This window comes from Penicillium argentinense (genome assembly GCF_028826775.1).
Source record: "Penicillium argentinense strain IBT 30761 chromosome Unknown utg000003l_segment0_segment0, whole genome shotgun sequence".
NCBI lineage: Eukaryota > Fungi > Ascomycota > Eurotiomycetes > Eurotiales > Aspergillaceae > Penicillium > Penicillium argentinense.
In genome coordinates this window covers 1,133,334-1,153,479 of record NW_026622662.1, presented here as the reverse complement: position 1 = coordinate 1,153,479, position 20,146 = coordinate 1,133,334, and the positions used below count along the sequence as shown (strand labels likewise).

Below are 20,146 nucleotides of genomic sequence, written 5' to 3'. Positions count from 1 at the left end.
GCTCAGTTAGATTTTTTTTCTCTTGTATTTAGGTAAAGTTTTGCTATTGACATCAATTATGAATTCAAAGGACTAGCTTGTGTTTCGCGAATGCCCCTCCAAGGTGTACTTACTTGGCAAATACTCTTATAAAAAAACCCCTTAAAGTATGATCGGCCTCTCCTATGTAGGCTAAGGAGAGTCTTAGCTTCAGAGATCAGGCGGAGACTATGTCTTCGCTCGCTTTCCTATATTAGTCCTTACTGCGAGATGCAGGGAGATTAAGTCATGTTCATGATCAAGGTGGAAAAACTGCATTGGAGCGGAGGAATAAGAAGTTTTTATTGAGTAGGAAGGCCAAAAGAGCATAGAGGTGCTGCAACTTGAAATTGTATCGATATGTTTCGGTCCTAGTTATGCATTAAGGTGGAACCAGCGACGCATGAAGCGGGGCTCTGGGATATATTAATCTAGCCAATGGGAGCTAATTCCTCGGTTTTATTGATTATCTGCTAATCGGATTGCGGAGTCTTACCCGAAGGTGGGCCACCTAGCTGGGTTCATTGTTTGCTATGGCTGATTCTGGCTAGCAAACAAAGAGAACTCCGAGCCATGGCTGATTCTGACTAACAAACAAAAAGAACTGTGAGCTAGGATGTGAAAGAAGAATAAAGACCCTGACTGACTCCTCTGAGTTCTTCGACATCACGGATTCCACCCATCTTTTCACTCTCGGAGTCTACTATCAGATCCCAACCTTTCTATCCGCAAAGCGACTATCACTCATCTACTCTCGCAATGCCGAAAAATAATTCTCTGCGCGAGCTTCTGCGTCGGTACAAAAAATTCAGCACACAGCATCTAGAAATAAACTCCCCGATAAAAAAGCGACGCATTGTTGCTCTAGTCTGCACCGAATGTCAGAAAAGAAGATCTAAGGTCAGAAACATCGTTCCCACATATAATGCCAGTGCTGATATCTCCACCGTAGTGCTCTGGTGCGACCCTATGCACGACGTGTGTGACCGAAGGACGCCAGTGCTTATACGACCCAGCTTGTGATCAGAGACGCAAGGCTTATACTGCCGAGCTATTAAACTTCAGTGCCGCTCTTCGCCGAATGGTTGCTAATCTCCGCTCTGGAACGCCGGAGGAGATATTATGGATGATCTGGGAGATCCAAAATTTGCCAACAGAACAAGACGCAGTCAATCATCTTGTTTATGGGTACTCAATGCATAACGATTTGGGAATTTCTTAGATTGCTCATGTTAGAGGAAGGCGGTAGATCGGGGCAGTACGCGCCCCACTCTCCTTCCTCTCCACTTCTCGCTCCTCTCCTTCCTCTCTCTCCCAGATAGATGCCAATACAGTCAATCATCTGCCACACTTTCCACACTATCTAACAGCTCACTTCTTGGAAATTAAGTTATGTGCAAGATCAAGGTGAACAATAGCTTTGGTGGCGACTAGGGCACCCTAAGTGTTCATAGAGCTACAGTATCAAGCAAGGAAAGGATGTACCGACCACGACTTTTGTAGCTTCCAAGCCTAAGGCTACTTATAGTGACAATCAGACAATCGTTATTGTGTGCAGATCGTGCTTTGATTGGCTCAAGCTCCTTCTTTTCCGATCCAACATCCTTGCATCTCCCCAAAATTTACAATAGGAGGTGAAATCAGCCGAAGTTGGCTTTCGTACGATAATTAATTAAAATATTGGAAGACTGCACATCGGTGTATTCGTTACAGTATTCTTGAAAGACGCCTATTCGACCCTCCATGGGCGGTGAAATTTGACGCATGGAAACCCACTGCACGGAATTGGAAGCCCCCAAGGCAAAAGCATATATTTGCTATATGTCCTAGATGTTCCGTTCGGTTTTTTGCACTGGTGTTGGATAATATGACGCCTGCATAGGTCAGCGCGTCTTAAACTACAAGTATAGCCGAGGACATACTAGCTGGGAGCCAAGAAACAACCAAAATCCCGATATATCCGCTAAGAAGATAAAAACCTGGCCGGAATCTCGAATTTGAATGCCCAAACAAACATCCGCCCCGCATATCTTGCTGTATTCATTCAACTTCTTCTCAAGATTCAATTTGCGCCGATCTCTTCTCTGTCGAAAAGATTTTCTCTCCCGGCTAGAGAGTTCAGATTGTCCGCGAGAGGTAGTAGCCATTGTGATGAGTGATTTCAAGGTTTATAATACAAGAGGTGAACGATAGGCCTGAAATTGGATTTGCAGACAGGAAATGATTGGCAAGTATTCGGAAGCCACGAATAATCGAAGGAGTACTTGCCTCCTTTTATCCTTCGAAAGCCACGCTTTAGAATCGCAATCATGGCCGCCATGTTTCGGGAACAAAACTAAATGGGCGACCCGAGGGTGAGAACAGGGTAAGCGCTAGTGCGGTAAGCCAAAACCAACCAGTAAGAGTCGTTTTCTACCAACCCCCTTTGGAGATTCTGCCACCCCATTTTAGGTGCTGCAATGGCCCCAATCCGAGCAATCTTGTTCCCACCCTTGCAGTGTCCCGCTCCCGGAGATCGAATCCACATCGACGAAACCGAGCAATGCCCTGCTGAGCCTCTTTTGAATTTCCTCCACCGAAAAATGCGAGCCTGGGTGATTCGCCCTGAAAAGAAAGTATATATATTATTGATGATTCTCATCTCTCGAAGCTACTCTCCGGTGCGGCACTATTCCCTTGTGCCATCTAGGATATCCTTGGAGTCTGACACAGCCTCTGAGTGGTGAATGAAAGCTCTGGAGGGGGCTTTCTGGTAATAGAACCGACCGTATTCACGAGTAGTATAACATGATCGCCTAGAAGACTGCGAGGCATGTGTTTTCCTATCAATTCCCTCGGCTCTTCCAATGAAGTATTTCCTACGACCAGTCATTGGCGCATGATGCCCCACGGTTATTTAATTTTTATAAGAATTGATGGGTTTCTATTGCATCTGGTTCTATTTGCCCCAAAGCCGATCCTCAACCCACGATGACTCTATCGTCGCAGCCCAGCTCGGCTGAGAAGACTATCCGCAAAATTGAGATCGCCAAGGTAAGGAGGTCTGCTGTCTGAGAAACAAAGAAACTAGGCTCGTGGACCGTTTGGGCAAGAGACTACAGGGCTGCTCGAAATTAGCTTCACCTGTTTGTTTCTTTTTATTTTGTTTTTGAACTCCATCTTGCATCATATGTACTATGCCTATTCTAGTTAGTCTACCCCTGAGTCTGTGCTTGCTGTAATCTAATACCGTTTTAGATAACCGTATAAAAATAGCCTTTGTATTGTCTTGTACGAGTTATTCGTTCTAGAACCTGCCCCTTAACAAACAAACCAAACATGTCAAGAAGAAGGGGACCAGAGGTGTTCTAAATAGTTACTTTTGCGTAGTAATTGCAGGGAGGGGGCAAGCAAGTCTAGCGACCTGGCTTGATCACCTCCTTGTCCTTCCCTTCTTCCTTTTCACCCGCAGCCGGTTGTCCTTGCCCGCAATACGTGACGAAGACTGTGTTACCGCTGTAGAGGACCAACACTAGCAGGCCAATATGATCCTTGCTTGTGCTTTCCATGGTTTACCATTCTCAGATTCCATGCATTCCTGATATCTGCGTGGGGCTGAGACTGCCAAGTGCTGACATCCTCCAGAATTCCACCGGGTGTATGTGCGAGTCAGTATTACACTAACTCCGTCTATCCGCCCCGAGGGCACCAATAGTAGCTTGACTCATTTTATTTGGTCGGTAAATATTCGTTGGTCGTTTACTTTCCAGAAATGAGGTCTCTACGAGTGCTTCAATAGTTCGACTCACGACTCCTCTATTACCTTACTCAGTTCTACTAGACCTAAAACTGCTTCCTATACGATATACATATGCTCGGGCTCTATCTACTTTGCCTCTTCCGTCTGGATATGGGTTACAGAATCTATCGTCGGATCATTCTCCATCGTCCCCTTAAGACTCACATGGCTGCTTCATGCTGCGACAGCAATGGTTCGTGTGGAGAATCAAAGGTACCCGCAGACCCACCTCGGCCACCAACCTTTCCGGCTCAGACCACCAGCTCGCCTTCTCGGAAGCTTCCCTATACGGTCGTGCTGTCAGCGCACAACATTTATATGAGCCCGTAGTTCCGAAGCCGTTAAGACTCCCAAAGCACTCGTTTTTTCCCTGCCTCCTCGGTGGGTTACTTGGTATACGTGCGGCCTTGTGACAGCTCTCGTCGCTCCTGCGTTGCCCCCACCCTATACTTGCTCTCCTCGAGAGATATTCCGCCTCATTTCAAAGACACACACCATGAAGCTCAGGAAGGCTTCCAAAGCTAAGGCGCCAGTTCAATCAGGTCAGGGGAAGCGGGGCCATGGGTGTGGTAAGCCGTATGTGGTCCCATTGTCGCGTGATTTATCCCTAAGATTGACGTTCAACAGTCTCGGCGCATCTGTATTCATCTTCGGTCTCTCAACCCTTATCTACGCCTTCACCTTCCTCTGTAATGATGCGTCTGGCTGCCCTGCTCCGTCGCTGCTCGATCCATCGACATTGTCCCTCCATAAGTTAAAGGAGGAAGTTAATTGGCCCCAAGACGGTCTCAACGCTTTTTTTGACATCCAAGTAACACTGTGGGTGCTGAGCTATTACTTGCTCAGTCTGGTTCTGTTCGTGTTTCTACCTGGTGAGGTGGCTGAGGGCACAGAATTGGCCTGCAAAGGAAGGCTTCGCTACAAGTTCAACGGTATGAACCACTGGATGCTCTTCTTATGGTATCGCCTAATCTGGTTCTAGCTTTTTCTTCTGCCGTTTGGATCCTCTCTGGTTTAGCTCTGGGCACATGCATGTACGGTGCTGATTTCATTATATGGGTTTTTCTATGGGACAACTACTTGCAGATTATCACGGCAAATTTGATCATCTGCATAGTCCTCGCAACCTTTGTTTATGCAAAAAGTTTCTCGGTCCCTGAGCCCGGTCAACCCAATCCCGAACTAAGAGAGTTGGCGCCGGGTGGCCACACCGGAAATGCTCTGTATGACTTCTTCATAGGCCGGGAGCTGAATCCGCGGGTACAACTGCCTATTCCTTTTGTCGACGAAGCCTCACGGACGGTTGATATCAATGTATGGTGTGAGATGAGGCCAGGACTGCTTGGGTGGATCATATTGAACTTGTCCAATATGGCCCGCCAATACAGAACGTATGGCTACATCTCAAACTCTATCGCACTCTCGACCGCATTCCAAACCTTCTATGTGCTGGATGCGCTATACATGGAACCAGCAGTTCTAACCACTATTGATGTGATTATGGATGGATTTGGTTATATGCTTTCATTTGGACACCTGGTGTGGGTACCCTTCATCTACAATCTCCAAACCAGATACCTTGCGGTTTTCCCATTGGAATTGTGCTTGAGTGATATTCTGTTAACTTTGACCATTACCGGTGTGGGATACTGGATCTTCCGCGGCGCCAACAATCAGAAGAACCGTTTCCGTACGGACCCCGACGACCCCCGTGTGAAGCATATTCAATACATCCAGACATCAAGTGGCTCTAAGCTGATGATTTCCGGCTGGTGGGGATTAGCGCGCCATATCAACTACTTAGGCGACTGGCTAATGTCGTGGTCGTATTCATTGCCCACCGGGATTGCTGGCTATACCATGGTTGAAAGTATTAACAGCGCTGGCGACGTACAGAAGCAGGCTATACAGACCCCTGAAGTCCGCGGGTGGGGAATTGGTTTCACTTACTTCTTCATGCTTTATTTCGGTGTCCTCCTCATCCACCGGGAGGGACGTGACGAAGAGAAGTGCAAGAGGAAATATGGCGCCGACTGGAAGCGCTATACGTCTATTGTTCGCAGCCGCATCGTCCCCGGTATCTACTAGTCTACCAACCGCGAGAAAATTGCAAGATGTTCGGCTTTTTTGCCTCCTGGAAACTCCTCCAGTCGCGCCTTTTTAAGTAAAAATTCCTTTGCAGACTGATGGAGGAAAACAATAACGTCTTCACGCAAAGTCAGGAACGAGCGACTAATTGCGATAATCTCTAGTAAAACTTCGTCGTCATCGGTCAGTTCGTCAAGACTGATAGGCCGATACACTATTGACATGACAGCCAGTATTCGCTTGCAGACCTCAGCATCTTCAGACGTTCGAGCCTGATCAATCATTCGACCGTATAAAGCATCCAGTCCAGGAGGGAACTCCTTAAGCTTCTTAAGGACATGCCTCCGCGATGTCCTGCTAAGATCTTGACACACCAGGGCCACCCAGAGGAAAGTGCCTTGTGAATTTGACGACAAGTGACGGTAAACAGTATCACGGAGTTCATTTTATACTTTTTGAATTCTGCCATTTGGTGAAACTTATGCCGAATAAACTGTTGCACGGCGTTAGATACGGATATCTCATTTAGCTCTAATGAGATAGGCGCTGTCTGAGTTGCAGTATTCAGACGCTCTTCGATACCAGGCCAGTTGCGGCTCGAGACAATCCATTTCACGTGTGAGTTGGTGGACGATTCCTGGACAACCAAGTCTAGAAGGAAAGGGAGGTTCGTTATGCATTCGTCTAGCGCATCGATCACCAAATAAGTATTCTGTAAGATTAGATCTTTCAAAATATGGTTGAAGCTTTTTGAGAGCGCATTCCATGCGTTTACGTCCTCAAATAGTGTCTTTCCCGCTTGGTCGTACCGGCTCCGTACATGGGAGAGAAGACATGGCTGCTTCTCGACCAATAAATATATCAAGCCACGGAGAACTGCCGTTGAATTATTGATTCGTACGTGGTAGCTTGGCAGAAAAGAAGGAGATATTCGCATTATCTCCGGTCGATCGCGTCAATTCGTCGATAATACCGCATACAAGCATTGTCTTGCCTTTTCCAGGATCACCCCTGATCCAGAGGAGACGGCTGCTCTGGTTGTCTTGCCATTGTTTGAACTGCCCATTGTCTAAAATCCAGCAATATGAGTCTTTAAGTAACCCTCCGTTGGTCTTTTCAATGCGGTCCTTGTCATCGTGAGGGCTAGTTGTTCGCAGATCCCGTAAGCACGCTTGATTCAATGACGTTTCCGATTGCACTAACGAAGCCAGGCGAATCAGTCATAGTCCATAAATGTTATTAGTCGTAACTAACAGAACTGTGTAGTGATATTGCCATTGACGATTCCTGCTTGCAAACCAGAGTTTGACTCGCCAAACGATATCGCCGATGCCATGATAGGATTTGAATCAGGCAGAGGGCTGTTGGCAGCGAAGTTGGTCAGTGTACACCGCAATCAGGCGACCGATAAATCTGATCAAGGAGTCAGTCTTCTCGATCTCATTCTCCTGAGATATGAACAGGGGTAGATGTTACGTTGCTTACTTGTTTGTTCTCACAATGCGTGGTGGCCACGTAGCTCCAGCGTATTTCGCGCTTACCTCTTTCCTGTGGAAAGAAAAGCCTCTTATCAATGACTAGTTGCTAGTTAAAGACCCCGCGATATTAGTTAATGGTGTGTATTTTATTTCAATAGCATCTATTAGAGGAGTCGTTTCAAGAACCCCGGTGAAAAATAGGCCTGCGGATGCGGATTGGAATTGCCAGAGCTGGGTGGCTGATGCCTTGACTCGGATGGTGAACAATGGGCATTTAAATGCGTCTCAAAGAGCTTCGGCTATTGATCAAATGACCGATGTGTGCTTAGAGGCCGGGGATGAGTGAGTTATTTTTGCTTATTACAAGCGGATATGTTTTGAGTAGGTTACGCCCATGGAAGAAGAAATAAGCAGGGATCCATCGCTGACAGATGCTCTAGCACTTTGGCCCAGCCAGGTAAAACCAGCTAGGGTTACTATGAAGCTACGCGAGGTGCAATCATGCCTGTATTTAATGTTTTCGGGGTTTTTTTGCTTCATTTTCTTGTATTCAGAAATGCGATGCTTCCTGCTTCCTTGGTTCTCATCTCAAACGACGACCTGATATCCGTAGTCAGTGGCGCATGAGACGAGATAGAAATGACATGCCTATGTATTCCCTCTCAAATCTGGGAGGAAGAATCCGAGACAGATAATCGGGCCAGTCAGGCATTGGTTTCAGTTGTCGGAGGGCCTGAATATATTCCCAGTGTTCCGGGTACCAACCGGCATATTCCCAGTCAATGATAGCTGTGACACGGCCTCCGTCGACAAGAATATTCCGCGGAGACAAATCAGAATGAGTGAAGACGATATCATGGTTATCCATCAGCGCATATTTGGCATAATGCCGCAGAATTTTTGGCGCTGATTTGACGATATCTCCCAGTATAAACTCATTGAACTGCTGTTCAGAATCAAATGGACCTCCCTCAAGTGATGAAATCTGGCCAATTATAGCCTGACCACGGCCAATTGCTCCGATGTAGTCGCCTTTCAACTTGCGAAGTTGGCTCAGATAAGAATGAAGCTCGTTGGCGATGGAGAGTTTCTGATGAGAGTCTAAAGTATCCCACGCTTCGTCGAGTCGCTTGCCAGGTATGTAGTCCATTACGATGGCCATCACTTTCCCATCTTCGTAATGAATATTATGAACTTTGGGAACAGGTATTGTCGTTTTCGCTGCGATAAACTGAAGTGTTTGTGCTTCGTGAGCACGAATATCGCCCGACTTCACGACAAGATTGTTCTCATATCGAATAATCGTGCGGCTGCCCAACGAATGAAGAGTTGTTCCCTCTTGGTTCTCGAATTGCTCCATTTTTAAACTGAGTATCGCTGTTTCCTTTATGAAGTAAGAATATTAAATTGATTGTGATTAGTTGAGCAGACTCAAAATGAGTGTGAGCGAAGAAAAATAACCCAAGAGAGAAAAGGAGAAATTAGCTTTGCTGAGTAAGAAAAAAAGGCGGTGTTGGAATCCATAGTTAGCTCGGAGGTGGATTATCTAAATTGCCGATTGTTTTGTATTAGTCAGCTTGCCCCCATAAATTGCCGGATAGGGGCTACACAGCAATTCAGACTCTTTCTTGCGACTCCATTGGTTGAAGCATATATCCACTACACCCTGGGTTGCGACAGGCGGCGATGATGACAGTACCACATCCCGACCGCCAATGCCAGAGTGTCAATTGAAACACTCACACCGATCATCATTACTGTAGCCAATCTTCTTTCGATAGCTAGATAGCCAGTTGTGGCTCGTGCGTAGCTGTGTCAGCAAGTATGCGCAGTTCCTGGGTAAATTCCCATAGATTTTTCTGGTGTACCGCGCCGGTAGCGTGTCGTTTTTCGTGCGATATCATGATACATCTACCGGAATTCTGCGCTGTGGTTCGTGGCTTCATGGGGAGCCGAAATGTATCCATGAACTCTTTCTGCTACATTTGAAGATTTGTCAAGCGAAGGAATTAGTTCCTTGGGAATCAATTAGCACCAAAGACAAGATCAGGAAGGAGAATATGCTTCGCATCTCGTGGGAAGTTGCTCCCTAAGGCGGCTCTTGCACCTGAGAGCTAGTTTTATTTTGGCAAAACAATGATACAGTCGTTCTCGAAATCGTCTTGACCCATAGGCACTGACCATTAGCCACTGACCAACTCTTTGCGGACCCCATTACCAAGACATTCGCGCAGATCGTTCATTGGGCAAGCCGCAGTGAATTGAGGGCCGCGGTGGAAATCTCTTCGGATACAATTTTATAGTGAATATCAATATTTGACCGCCCATCAGAATCTATCGTTTTGATTTGAATCTGATCATTGTCACAAAAGTACATCCTTCGAAAAATATATCCTGGAATGCATTTTGATACAATTGAAAAGTAAAATGCACCATAAACCTGCGTGTTGGTGGGTCCTCAATTTATTGCTGGCTGCTCAATAAACCAACAAGGCTGAGGTCTTGGCAGTGGGTCGCGAACATGTGAATCAAGATGATTTTGAGAATAACTGTAGTAGGGTCTCTTCGCTCTTCAATCACCGCTCTCTTCCGTACGTAGATAATAAGTTTTATTCAGAAAGAGACCATTTCATCTGGAACCTCTTGTTAAATTGATTTGACTGCAATATTCAAGATAGGATTTGAGAGAACGCTTCATCCTCTTCAAGCGAAGAAGCCATTCACGGACCGTCTTTAAGAAGAGCCTTTGTATCATGAGAAAGGTCATCACATTATTTTCACATGAAAGGTATCAATAATTGGGACAATCACAATAACTTGTCGGCTCTTTTCTCCCTCATCTTGACAAACGATATAAGAGGGATGCTTCCGTGATTCACGTCTGTATTTCTTCTTTCTCAATTCACCTCTCTACCTCAAAAAATACCCAACGGAGGAAGATACTGGATGGAAATATGTATCAAGCTTACGAAACCGATTCATCCGCCGCTGGCATTCAAGGTCCGCAAACCTCAATCACGCACCCTCCAAGATACTCACCGTCCCAAAGAACCAAGGTTTACCATTGAGGTTGTTGGCGGAGTACTAATTGTTACATTGCGCTCATTGAAGCTGATATATGCATGCCAGCAATTCTTCGTGACAACGGGCTTCAAATTCGAAGCTGCGCAGGTCTATGTGGCAATGATGGCAAAATGGAAACGGTCTATTCTAAACAGCTGGGAGGAATACTGTCGGGATATATTCTCCTGTCAGAACAAACTGGCTGTGACCCACTGCTAGCGACCGATGGATAACATCCCTTGCTTGGTGTACGCATTCTTGCGCTGGGCTGTGGCCCCGGTGTTGTGACCGCCGAAGGCCGGCGTGTGGGATCTAGGGGTGTTTTCCAACTAGACTGAACATCTACATCTATCAACAAGAATCAATTGACTTTTGCTTTGGAGCATACACACTGTCCAATTAACTGTGTACACAGTACCTAGCTGGTGATACCAACATGTTCGTAGCATGATATTCTACCTTTAAATTAACACGATTTATTTTTATAAAACAACAAATAAATAAAAAATCCTAATATACATCTAAATTTCAGTCGGGCTTGACGCCTGGATCATAGAGATCTGCACCTCAATTTGACCGCCCTATTATGAATGACAATCATCGAAGCAGTCGCCCATGCAGTCTTTTGAACGACCGGCTGAACAGTCATCTAAACAGTCACCTACCTGCCTTCAGAGCTGGTAATGTTGATACTCCTACTCTTGTACGATCGACGAAGCTCCAACAAGTGGTATGGATATAAAACCTTTTTCGTATTTCTAAAAGCCTCATTGTCTGCCGATGCTAGGTAACCAAGCCATCAATCTGGAATAGGGCATAAGCGTTGGCGAAAAAGGAAAGTGGGCCCGGGATGCTATACCCTTCCGTATGTGCCTTTCTCCTAGCAGCGCCTCATAGTTTCAAATCGGTTTAGCTTGCTTTCCCTTTCCTCGAGCATGGTTGAAGAAAATTCGACGAGCACGGTCTCTCTATTCTTGAATTTTTGGCAGAATACTGGCACACACGCATGCTTCAATATCTGTCTCAGTATGATTAGATGAGAATCATCATAGAGGTGCAAGGAGTATTGGTGTTTTCTTGCAGACGAAAGAAACTATCCAAGACAGAATTTCTCTTCTTATTGGTACACAGGTTAAGGAGGTTGATCACGAAGATGCAGATTCTTAATGTGATAATCCAACCCCCGGCAAATTCCCCGGGCAATTGAAATCTCGTAAGACTTTCTTCTAGTTAATATAGATTCTCCCTTCAAACGGCCGAAGCATTTCACCAGCCGATTTTTCATAATTCCCAACAAGTAATCGCATATCCGAAACCTTATCGGCCTGTGTAAAAGGCTGAATCTCCGACGTGAAGTTGAGAATGACAAGCGCCTGCTTGTAGTCTCTCGACTTCGTGAAACAAAACGTCTGGAGGTTCTCAAAATCCAGCACCTCAAACGCACCATGGATGAAAAGCTCCCGATACTCTTTTCGCAGGCGCAGCACATTTTTCCAAAACGACAGCACACTCTGCGAATCACCCTCTTGGTTTTTCACATTGATTTCCGGGTACAAATCATGCGCCCTCATCCAAGGCTTTCCTGTCGTGAAACCCGCATGCGCGGAATTATCCCACTGCATGGGCAATCTGGAGTGATCGCGTGCGAGAATCCGTAATCCATCCATAATTTTCTTCTTGCGCGTCCGATCGGCTCCACTCTCTGTCTGCTTGACAGCTTCCCGATAATACCCCAGCCCTTCAATATCACGATATTCATCAATAGGCCAATCCTTCGGCGCGTTAATCATTCCAATTTCCTGACCTTGGTAAATAAACAACGTTCCGGTCATCGAAATCATCATGAGAGCCAGCATTTTTGCCGACACCTCTCGAAAAGCAGGACTATCATCTCCAAACCTCGACACCGAGCGCCCGTTGTCATGGTTCTCGCAGAAAGCAGTCGTCCACCCATCCGTGCCCTCGACGAATGACTGCCATTTGTTCACAACAGATTTCATCTGGGTCAGCTGCCACGGATGGAAGATGTATTTGTCTGCCAACGCCCCCATGCCAATATGTCCGATATCAAGGTGGAACACCATGCTCAACTCCTTCGCCTTGGCACCAACGTATTCAAGGACCTGTGCGGGATCCGGCGTGTTTGCCAGCTCGCCGACTGTGACAATATCGCCGTAGGGAGAGAGGGCGGAGTCGTACATTTCGCGCAGGAACTCATGGATTCGAGGACCGTTGCACCACATTTCGATTGCGGGTTGGATGTAGCTCTTTGGGTCTGTGATGGGGACATCCGGGAAGGCAGTGTGCTTGCTGTATTTGTTTACCGTGTCGACGCGGAATCCGTCGATGCCTTTGTCGAGCCAGAATCGGATCGCACTGTTATAGATTGCTTCGCGGGTTTCCTTGTTGTCCCAGTTGAGGTCTGGTTGGGAGGGGGCGTAGAGGTTGAGGTAGTATTCTTGTGTGTGTTCATCCCATGTCCCTGTTGCTCATTAGAATTTTCTTTCTTTGTTATGCGCGAGTATGGGTAAAGCCCACATGTACTCCCAGCAAAGTATCCGCGGTAATTACTCGGCGGCAAGCGATTCCCTTTCTCGTCGTATCTCGGCGGGCGCCAGAAATACCAATCACGTTTCGGGTTATCCTTGCTGCTGCGAGACTCCTTAAACCACTTGTGTTGGTCGCTGGTGTGATTCACGACGAGGTCGAGGATGAGCTTCATGCCGCGTTCGTGGCAGGCTTCGACAAGCTTCTCGACATCATGTACGGTTCCGTAGGCGGGCAGGACGTTCTCATAGTCGGACACGTCGTAGCCCATGTCGTGCATAGGTGAGTCGTACATCGGGGATAGCCAGACGACATCGATGCCGAGGGAGTGCAGGTAGGGGATCTTGGCGATTACGCCAGGGATGTCGCCCCATCCATCGCCGTTGGAATCACAGAAGGACGCTGGGTAAACCTGAAAGGATGCTTGGTTAGAGTGGTCGGATGAGTCGTTTGGTTCTTGCACGCACCTGGTAAATCGTTGCCTCCTTCCACCAGCTGTTCGTCCCCGTCGGGACAGTGGACTCGTTCGTCGCGTGCGGTGACATGGTGGCTTGCACTTGTGACAAGTCGGAGAATCTACCAGGTTTGTTTATATTGTTTACTTTTCGGACTCTACTCGGAGGCGCGTGATTCAACCTCGCCGCCAAGTCGCCGGCGTTATACATTGACCTCCGACGAACCGCCGGCTTGCCTCCGGCCAGTCCCAAAAGGGGCTCTGATTCGCCGCGGGCCGACTCCACCCCGCGCTTCCCCGGTTTTCTCCAAATTATCTCGGTTGCATTTTTGACAATGCTCTTCCCCGGATCCGCAGCCTGCATATTGGGGGTCACGCCATGGCCTTTGGTTCTGCTGTCGCGCGATTGTATAAATCGCCTGAGCGCTCCCTCGCTGAGATATTTTCCAAGAGAACAATCGTCTTCGGCGCTTAGTCTGAGCATGTACCTTTTCGCTTGAGCTCACTTATTCAACCCTTGACAGACTCACGCCTCATAACGGCTCCTTGCAATGACTTCCACAACACACGATGTGGTGGACTGTGATGTCGACACCAAGCAGCCTCCCCTCCTGGAAGGCAAGCAGGGCGCAAGGAAGGAACAGTCCATGACCTTGTTGCAAGCAGTGAAGCTGTACCCCAAGGCCGTCGGCTGGTCTGTTCTGCTCTCTACGACCCTCATCATGGAAGGATACGACCTCGCTCTGCTCAGCTCCATGTATGCATCTCCTGCCTTCAACAAGAAATTCGGCGTCCAAGGACCAGATGGGAAGTGGGCTGTCCCGGCATCCTGGCAATCGGGTTTATCGAACGGTGCACGATGCGGAGAAGTCATTGGACTTCTTCTAAATGGTCTTATCTCGGAGCGACTGGGATACCGACGAACGATGATTTGTGCTCTCTTTACCATCACGGCGGTCATCTTCCTATTCTTCTTCGCCGTCAACGTGCAAATGCTTCTTGCCGCTGAAATTCTGGCCGGTATTCCCTGGGGTATATTTCAGACTCTCCCAGCCGCCTACGCATCCGAGGTTTGTCCTGTCGTCTTGCGTCCGTATCTGACTACCTTCATCAATATGTGTTGGGTATTCGGGCAGTTCGTCGCAGTGGGTGTTAATCGTGGCTCGATCTCAAGAGACGATCAATGGGCGTATCGCATTCCTTTCGGAGTGCAGTGGGCATGGCCCTTGCCTATTTTGATGGGCTGTCTCTTTGTGCCCGAATCTCCCTGGTGGCATGTCCGTCAGGGGAATATTCAAGGTGCACGTCGTGCATTGCAGCGACTGACCTCCGACAACGACCCGACGTTCAACTTGGATGAGACAATTGCTATGATCCAGCACACCAATGAGTTGGAAATGTCGCTGTCCAGTGGAACTTCATACTGGGATTGCTTCAAGGGTACGAACCTGCGCAGAACCGAGGTTGTCTGTTTTGTCTGGCTTGTTCAGACACTGTGCGGTCAAAACCTGATGGGGTATTTCGCGTACTTCATGGTCCAGGCTGGTCTGCCCACGGTGCAATCATTCAATATGTCCTTGGGTCAATATGCACTCGGTGTCATCGGTACACTGGGTTCCTGGTTCTTAATGACAGTCGCCGGTCGGCGAACCATCCACGTCTGCGGTCTAGCTTGTCTCTTCACCCTCCTCATCATCACGGGAAGTCTCTCATTTGCCGACAACAATGGCGCCAAATGGGCTATTGGCGTGATGCTTATTATTTTCACATTTTGCTACGACATCACAGTCGGCCCAGTCACATACTCGCTAGTCTCGGAGCTCTCATCGACCCGACTCAAGGCCAAGACCATTGTCCTTGCTCGCAGTCTCTACAACATCAGCAATATTGTTGTGAATGTCTTGACGAACTACCAGCTGAACTCGACTGCTTGGCACTGGGGTGCTAGAAGTGCTTATTTCTGGGCCGGGACCTGTCTCCTCAGTCTTATTTGGGCTTACTTCCGCCTCCCGGAGCCCAAGGGGCGCACTTATGAAGAGCTGGACTTGTTGTTTGAAAGAGGTATTTCAGCTCGGAAGTTCGCGCAGACGAATGTTGATCCGTACGAGGAAGAGGCAATCGAGGTTCGAGAAGAGCGTGCGAGTAAGGACTAGGCCTAATATAAGGAGATAGCTTTTGTTGTACAAGATGCCATATTGTGGATAGCTGAGTCTGGGTATAATTTTACGGTAATGGATTTCTTTAAAAATTAGCTTGGATTCCCCTCGTGAAAGAACTTGAAGCTTCAAGATTCAAATGAATCCCAATCATCTCCGTGTCTGTAAGAAGTACCGCACCCATCCCGCTTCGACCCCAATCTGGCTCCGCTCTTCCGCAGACTCCACCTCCGCTTTGGCCCGACTTGCCCCCGACATCCCTCCGCGTCCGCACTCCACAATCCACTGACGGCCGACAACCAACAGAATGCCAGATAACGAGGCTATCAAACAGGCCTGCGATGCATGCCGGCGCCGGAAAATCCGCTGCAACGATACTCGGCCATGCAACGCATGTCAATCGGCGGACCTGGTCTGTCGGACATCACTCAAACGTCAGAAAAAAGGGCGACAGGGCAAAACGGCCAATATACTACAGGAACTCAAGGGAAAAGAAAGACAAATTGAAGAAACCAACGCAAATTCTCTTCAAACAACCTCTCCTGGGCTCATCACCGCCCCCGACCGCCCGCCTCCACCAAAGCGAACCGACAGATGTCAATTTTCCCGAACTCCGGGTCTTGTCCACCAGAAACTTGTACAATCATGCTCTGAGTACTTCTTCTCGAGAATGCGCGGGACAGTACCTATCCTGGAACCTGTATGTCTACAGAAACAGATCGACCGGGCAGACGAATGTCTCCATGCTTACTGCTTGGTCACTGCATTCTGCGCTTTCGTGGTTACGCAGACGGGTTACTGCGTCAGTGCTGCATTTCAAAACTCTGATAATACCGCTTCGCAGAAACAGATACAAGACGCGTTGGTGGAAGAGGCCGTCGATGCTCGGAAACATCTCGATCCGTTCATGGAGCCTGTCAGACAGAGCATTATAATTGCGTTTCTTCTTTATGGATGCCACATCGGCCTCGGCAATCAACGGCATGCTTATTACTTTTTACGAGAAGCGACGACCTTATATACGGCCAGTGCTCTCGACAATCAAGGCTCGACTCAACCCGATGAGGATGAATCGGGGGCAGGAAATTTATTCTGGTTACTATTGGTTTCGGAGAGGTAATCCCTCTGTCCCTATGTTCTTCATTCTTTGCAGGGTCTAACCTATTGGCAGAGCCCATGCCATCCGGCGGCATCGACCCATCACCCTCCGAATAACTTCCGAAACTCCCGAGCCAGATACTCACCCGCAAGATACAGCGTCGATTGGATTCCGCTGTCTGGTAAACCTCTACCGGCCATTCAATGAACAATTCCTCAGTCAATGGAATGGAAACCACACGACATGCTCTATGGGATCACTAGTCGAGCTCGAAGAACAGATACAAAATGCCGTCCCGGCGGATATCGAACTTCCAGATGTGCTCATGGCCGATTTGCGCGTATCGCAGCAATGGCTTCGAATCATGATTTGGCAACTTTCGACATCGGCGGGATTTCTATCTACCAGTCCGACACACGTGTGTATGGATTTTAGGTATCCGCTATTGATCGCGAGGGATTTGTGTCTTGCAACGTGGAAGTTGTCAAGACAGGGTATGCAGACGCACGGGGTGGGGCTGGTGTGTATTCTTGAGCTTTCTTCTCTGGCTGCCGGATGCTAAAAGATACCTAGATTGAGAAGATTTTCGAGGTCACATGCACCTTGATTGACATTATGGCCTGTCTCTCCGCTGCGGGTCTACGATCCTCGGGTTTCAAACTCGGACCGCAAGATTACCTCAAACATTTCTTTACGCTTATCCATGACCTGCCTGGGGGGAGGGTCCGATTTCTGCCTTTGCTGCTGACGAAGATTGGTCAGAGTCTCCCGATGATGGTCGAGCCGATTACCATGCATCTCAACCTCAACCCCAATGGGCATACAGCAGGTCCTGATGACTTGGTTCTCGCGCCGGCGGGTTCTCCCGGCAATGAACTTGCGGCCGGACAGGATTCATCCGACATGATGCCAGAGTCATTCTCTGATGACTGGTCCTACAGCAATTTCAACTACGCGGAGATGAGCCGAATTGGAGATAAGACTCCGGAAGTGGACGAGGCATTTTTACAGTATTCCGGCTATTTTCCGTGAGAGTAGCAAACGGAAAGAATCTCGAGGACCCCCAATATTATATTATATGCCATGACATCGGTACCATACATGTTCTATTCAAGCAAAAGTCTGTTTTTGGGGTATCTATTCGACCCTTCGTCGGGTTCATTATGGCCCACGAGGACAGCCTACCAAAACATCCGACAGCTATTTTTCCATGCTGCTTCTGCGACTTCCTCCGTCGTTACTCCCTTTAGCCCCGCTACCATCAACCCAACCCGCTCGATGGTACAACTCTCATTTCTCGTCTTTACCATCTGCCCCAGTACACACTTATTATGCTTACAACTAGGCGGCAGAGGTCTTGCGGTAGCAAGGAAGGGCTCAATTCCCGGGTCATTTCCGAGAACCTCGCACCACGGAGCATCGGTCTCCAATTGAAGTCTCTCCAACGGGATGCCCTTCACCATTTCGATTTGTTCCTCCGTCCGGAAAGAAACACCATTCACACTGATAGCGAGGCCCAGTTCGACAAGTCGTAGCATTTCCGCTTTCGATCCCGCGAAAGAGTGCACCAAGCCACCTCGGGGCAACTTTGACAAGTACGGCTTGATAATCGAGATAAAGTCGTCGGTCGACTCGCGAACGTGTAGGAATAACGGAAGTTGGAATTGCGTCGCCATGTCCAACTGTTCCTTGAACACACGCAGCTGCATCTCTTTATCGGCACAGTCGAGATAGACATAATCCAAGCCAATCTCACCAAAGACTGCGAGGGGAGAAGGACTCTCGGCGATTAAAGACTTTCCGTATTCACGAAGAGAGCTAAGATATTCGTTCAATTTTGGGTCTTCAGAACTTTGTTTTTCGTATCTGGCCCGCGTGGTATGGATGGACGCCGAGTGGCATTTTGCACATCTCGGGAAATTGTCTGACAAGATCCAAGTTCTGTTTGGCTCCGTCCAGCGACATGGTGGTCAGCATGACTTTTTCACAGCCATAGTCTTTCGCTCTTTTCAGAACTTCGCCGAAGTCGGGCTCGTGGTATTGATTGCCGCGATAAATACCGCGGAATTGATCTGCGGTGAAAGTGACGACCACCTGGAAGAATATAATTAAGGACTGTCCTCACAACTGCGGATATCTACATACATCGAAGAACCGCATTGCCGTTCGCTGAGCAACTTCCCCACACAACACTTGCGATTCAGTCCTCGCAGATCTTCGGTCTTCAATTGCGAAAAAGAAAATTGGCGTAGTGCGGACGTTGTGATCTTCAAATTTCAGTCGAGTCGAGAGTGTGCTGTGTGTCCGCTGGCATTAGTCGCGATTCTCTGGTCTGCTGGGGAAACTGCACCGATCTTGGGAGATTTTTGGCGGTCGGGTACGTGTACCCGATACCAGGACTGTGGAGCGGCGCGCTGTTGGCAGCCAAGACACGGGAATTAGCACGTTAGGTCAATTGGGTCTTCTGCACCGTAAACATACATTTTGTCAATTACTAGGTCGTCTTGATATAGACAATAAATCACCAACGATATGTGATTCCGCTTTAACCTGGTAATCTCTGATTGGTAATGGTCATTTCACGCGTGTCGTTCCCGCAATGTGGAAGGTGTGGGAACTATATATTGTAGTGGGGAGACCCCTTCCCCCTACTACATGGGTGCCATCCATGTTATGTGACATAGCCGGCAGTATACGGTGGCCGGATAGCTAGTTCTAGAATGCACCTTCTTACACCTCCCCGACCTGACCCCTGCATTTGGGGTTCTCGCTATTTTCTGATTGCTACGTGTGTGTCTCGTGGTGGTTTTTCAGTTGAATCGACCCGCACGTCTCAGCGCGTGCTGCCATTGAGCGTTGCCCTCTTCAATATATTATTATACAGATGAAACTTATGTTCGAACGTCACGGCAAATTTCTCGGTACTACCTAGGCACACACGCAATATAGATAGATATACAGCCGTTTTGAGAAACTTTATGGATCAAAGTTACACGCGACAAGGCTCAAACTTAATCAAGGACGAAAAAAAAAATATATCAAAAAGGTCTCTGCCGGGATCGAACCGGCGATCTTTCGGATCAAAACCGAACGCGGTAACCTCTGCGCCAAGAGACCGTTGTATTAGTAAAGGCGGTCATGCACGGTTTATATTCTTGCTCTGCGATGTAATTGCCCTCTTGAACAATCTTCGGACACGAAACAATGGCCCTCTCGATATGGAAACGATCTGAACAGAAAAAAAGAGCAGGCTCAGTAATCTGCCAAGTGTCGAGGCTATGGATAAAATCGCTCATGAGAACCACATCGGATACAAGGAGCAAATATTCAGGTAGGCAGGCTGTGACGCTTTCAGAAGTCTGCTATAATCATTACTTTCAACAGGAGTGCACAAACAATTTGAAATGGCGCTCTTTTCACGCTCTTTGAGAAATAGATTCCCTTCCGCATCCAGCATATTGTCTG

General features: G+C 47.9%; 7 protein-coding genes across 7 annotated transcripts; 4 read left to right on the top strand and 3 right to left on the bottom strand.

The window, feature by feature from the left end:
* Positions 1 to 675: 675 nt before the first annotated feature.
* N7532_002554 (uncharacterized protein) lies at positions 676 to 1,240 on the top strand (the record flags this gene model as incomplete). Its single annotated transcript, XM_056615048.1, has 2 exons — positions 676 to 918; positions 971 to 1,240. Coding segments are annotated over 2 exons (513 nt in total), but the record flags the coding sequence as incomplete, so codon positions are not given.
* Positions 1,241 to 4,292: 3,052 nt separating this feature from the next.
* N7532_002553 (Ergosterol biosynthesis ERG4/ERG24) lies at positions 4,293 to 5,884 on the top strand (the record flags this gene model as incomplete). Its single annotated transcript, XM_056615047.1, has 3 exons — positions 4,293 to 4,372; positions 4,424 to 4,728; positions 4,779 to 5,884. The coding sequence occupies 3 exons, from the start codon at positions 4,293 to 4,295 to the stop codon at positions 5,882 to 5,884; spliced, it is 1,491 nt and encodes a 496-aa protein (XP_056478019.1).
* A 2,091-nt stretch (positions 5,885 to 7,975) lies between these two features.
* Positions 7,976 to 8,722, bottom strand: N7532_002552 (uncharacterized protein; the record flags this gene model as incomplete). The annotated part of the gene is made up of 1 exon (XM_056615046.1): positions 7,976 to 8,722. The coding sequence occupies one exon, from the start codon at positions 8,720 to 8,722 to the stop codon at positions 7,976 to 7,978; it is 747 nt and encodes a 248-aa protein (XP_056478018.1).
* Positions 8,723 to 11,651: 2,929 nt separating this feature from the next.
* On the bottom strand, positions 11,652 to 13,517 carry N7532_002551 (alpha-glucosidase; the record flags this gene model as incomplete). The annotated part of the gene is made up of 3 exons (XM_056615045.1): positions 11,652 to 12,907; positions 12,970 to 13,384; positions 13,440 to 13,517. The coding sequence occupies 3 exons, from the start codon at positions 13,515 to 13,517 to the stop codon at positions 11,652 to 11,654; spliced, it is 1,749 nt and encodes a 582-aa protein (XP_056478017.1).
* Positions 13,518 to 13,977: 460 nt separating this feature from the next.
* N7532_002550 (putative MFS maltose permease) lies at positions 13,978 to 15,579 on the top strand (the record flags this gene model as incomplete). The annotated part of the gene is made up of 1 exon (XM_056615044.1): positions 13,978 to 15,579. One exon carries the CDS (start codon positions 13,978 to 13,980, stop codon positions 15,577 to 15,579), a length of 1,602 nt encoding a protein of 533 aa, XP_056478016.1.
* Positions 15,580 to 15,889: 310 nt separating this feature from the next.
* On the top strand, positions 15,890 to 17,713 carry N7532_002549 (uncharacterized protein; the record flags this gene model as incomplete). The annotated part of the gene is made up of 3 exons (XM_056615043.1): positions 15,890 to 16,698; positions 16,754 to 17,201; positions 17,255 to 17,713. The coding sequence occupies 3 exons, from the start codon at positions 15,890 to 15,892 to the stop codon at positions 17,711 to 17,713; spliced, it is 1,716 nt and encodes a 571-aa protein (XP_056478015.1).
* A 149-nt stretch (positions 17,714 to 17,862) lies between these two features.
* On the bottom strand, positions 17,863 to 18,841 carry N7532_002548 (TatD family hydrolase; the record flags this gene model as incomplete). The annotated part of the gene is made up of 3 exons (XM_056615042.1): positions 17,863 to 18,499; positions 18,591 to 18,775; positions 18,827 to 18,841. The coding sequence occupies 3 exons, from the start codon at positions 18,839 to 18,841 to the stop codon at positions 17,863 to 17,865; spliced, it is 837 nt and encodes a 278-aa protein (XP_056478014.1).
* Between the last annotated feature and the right edge of the window lie 1,305 nt (positions 18,842 to 20,146).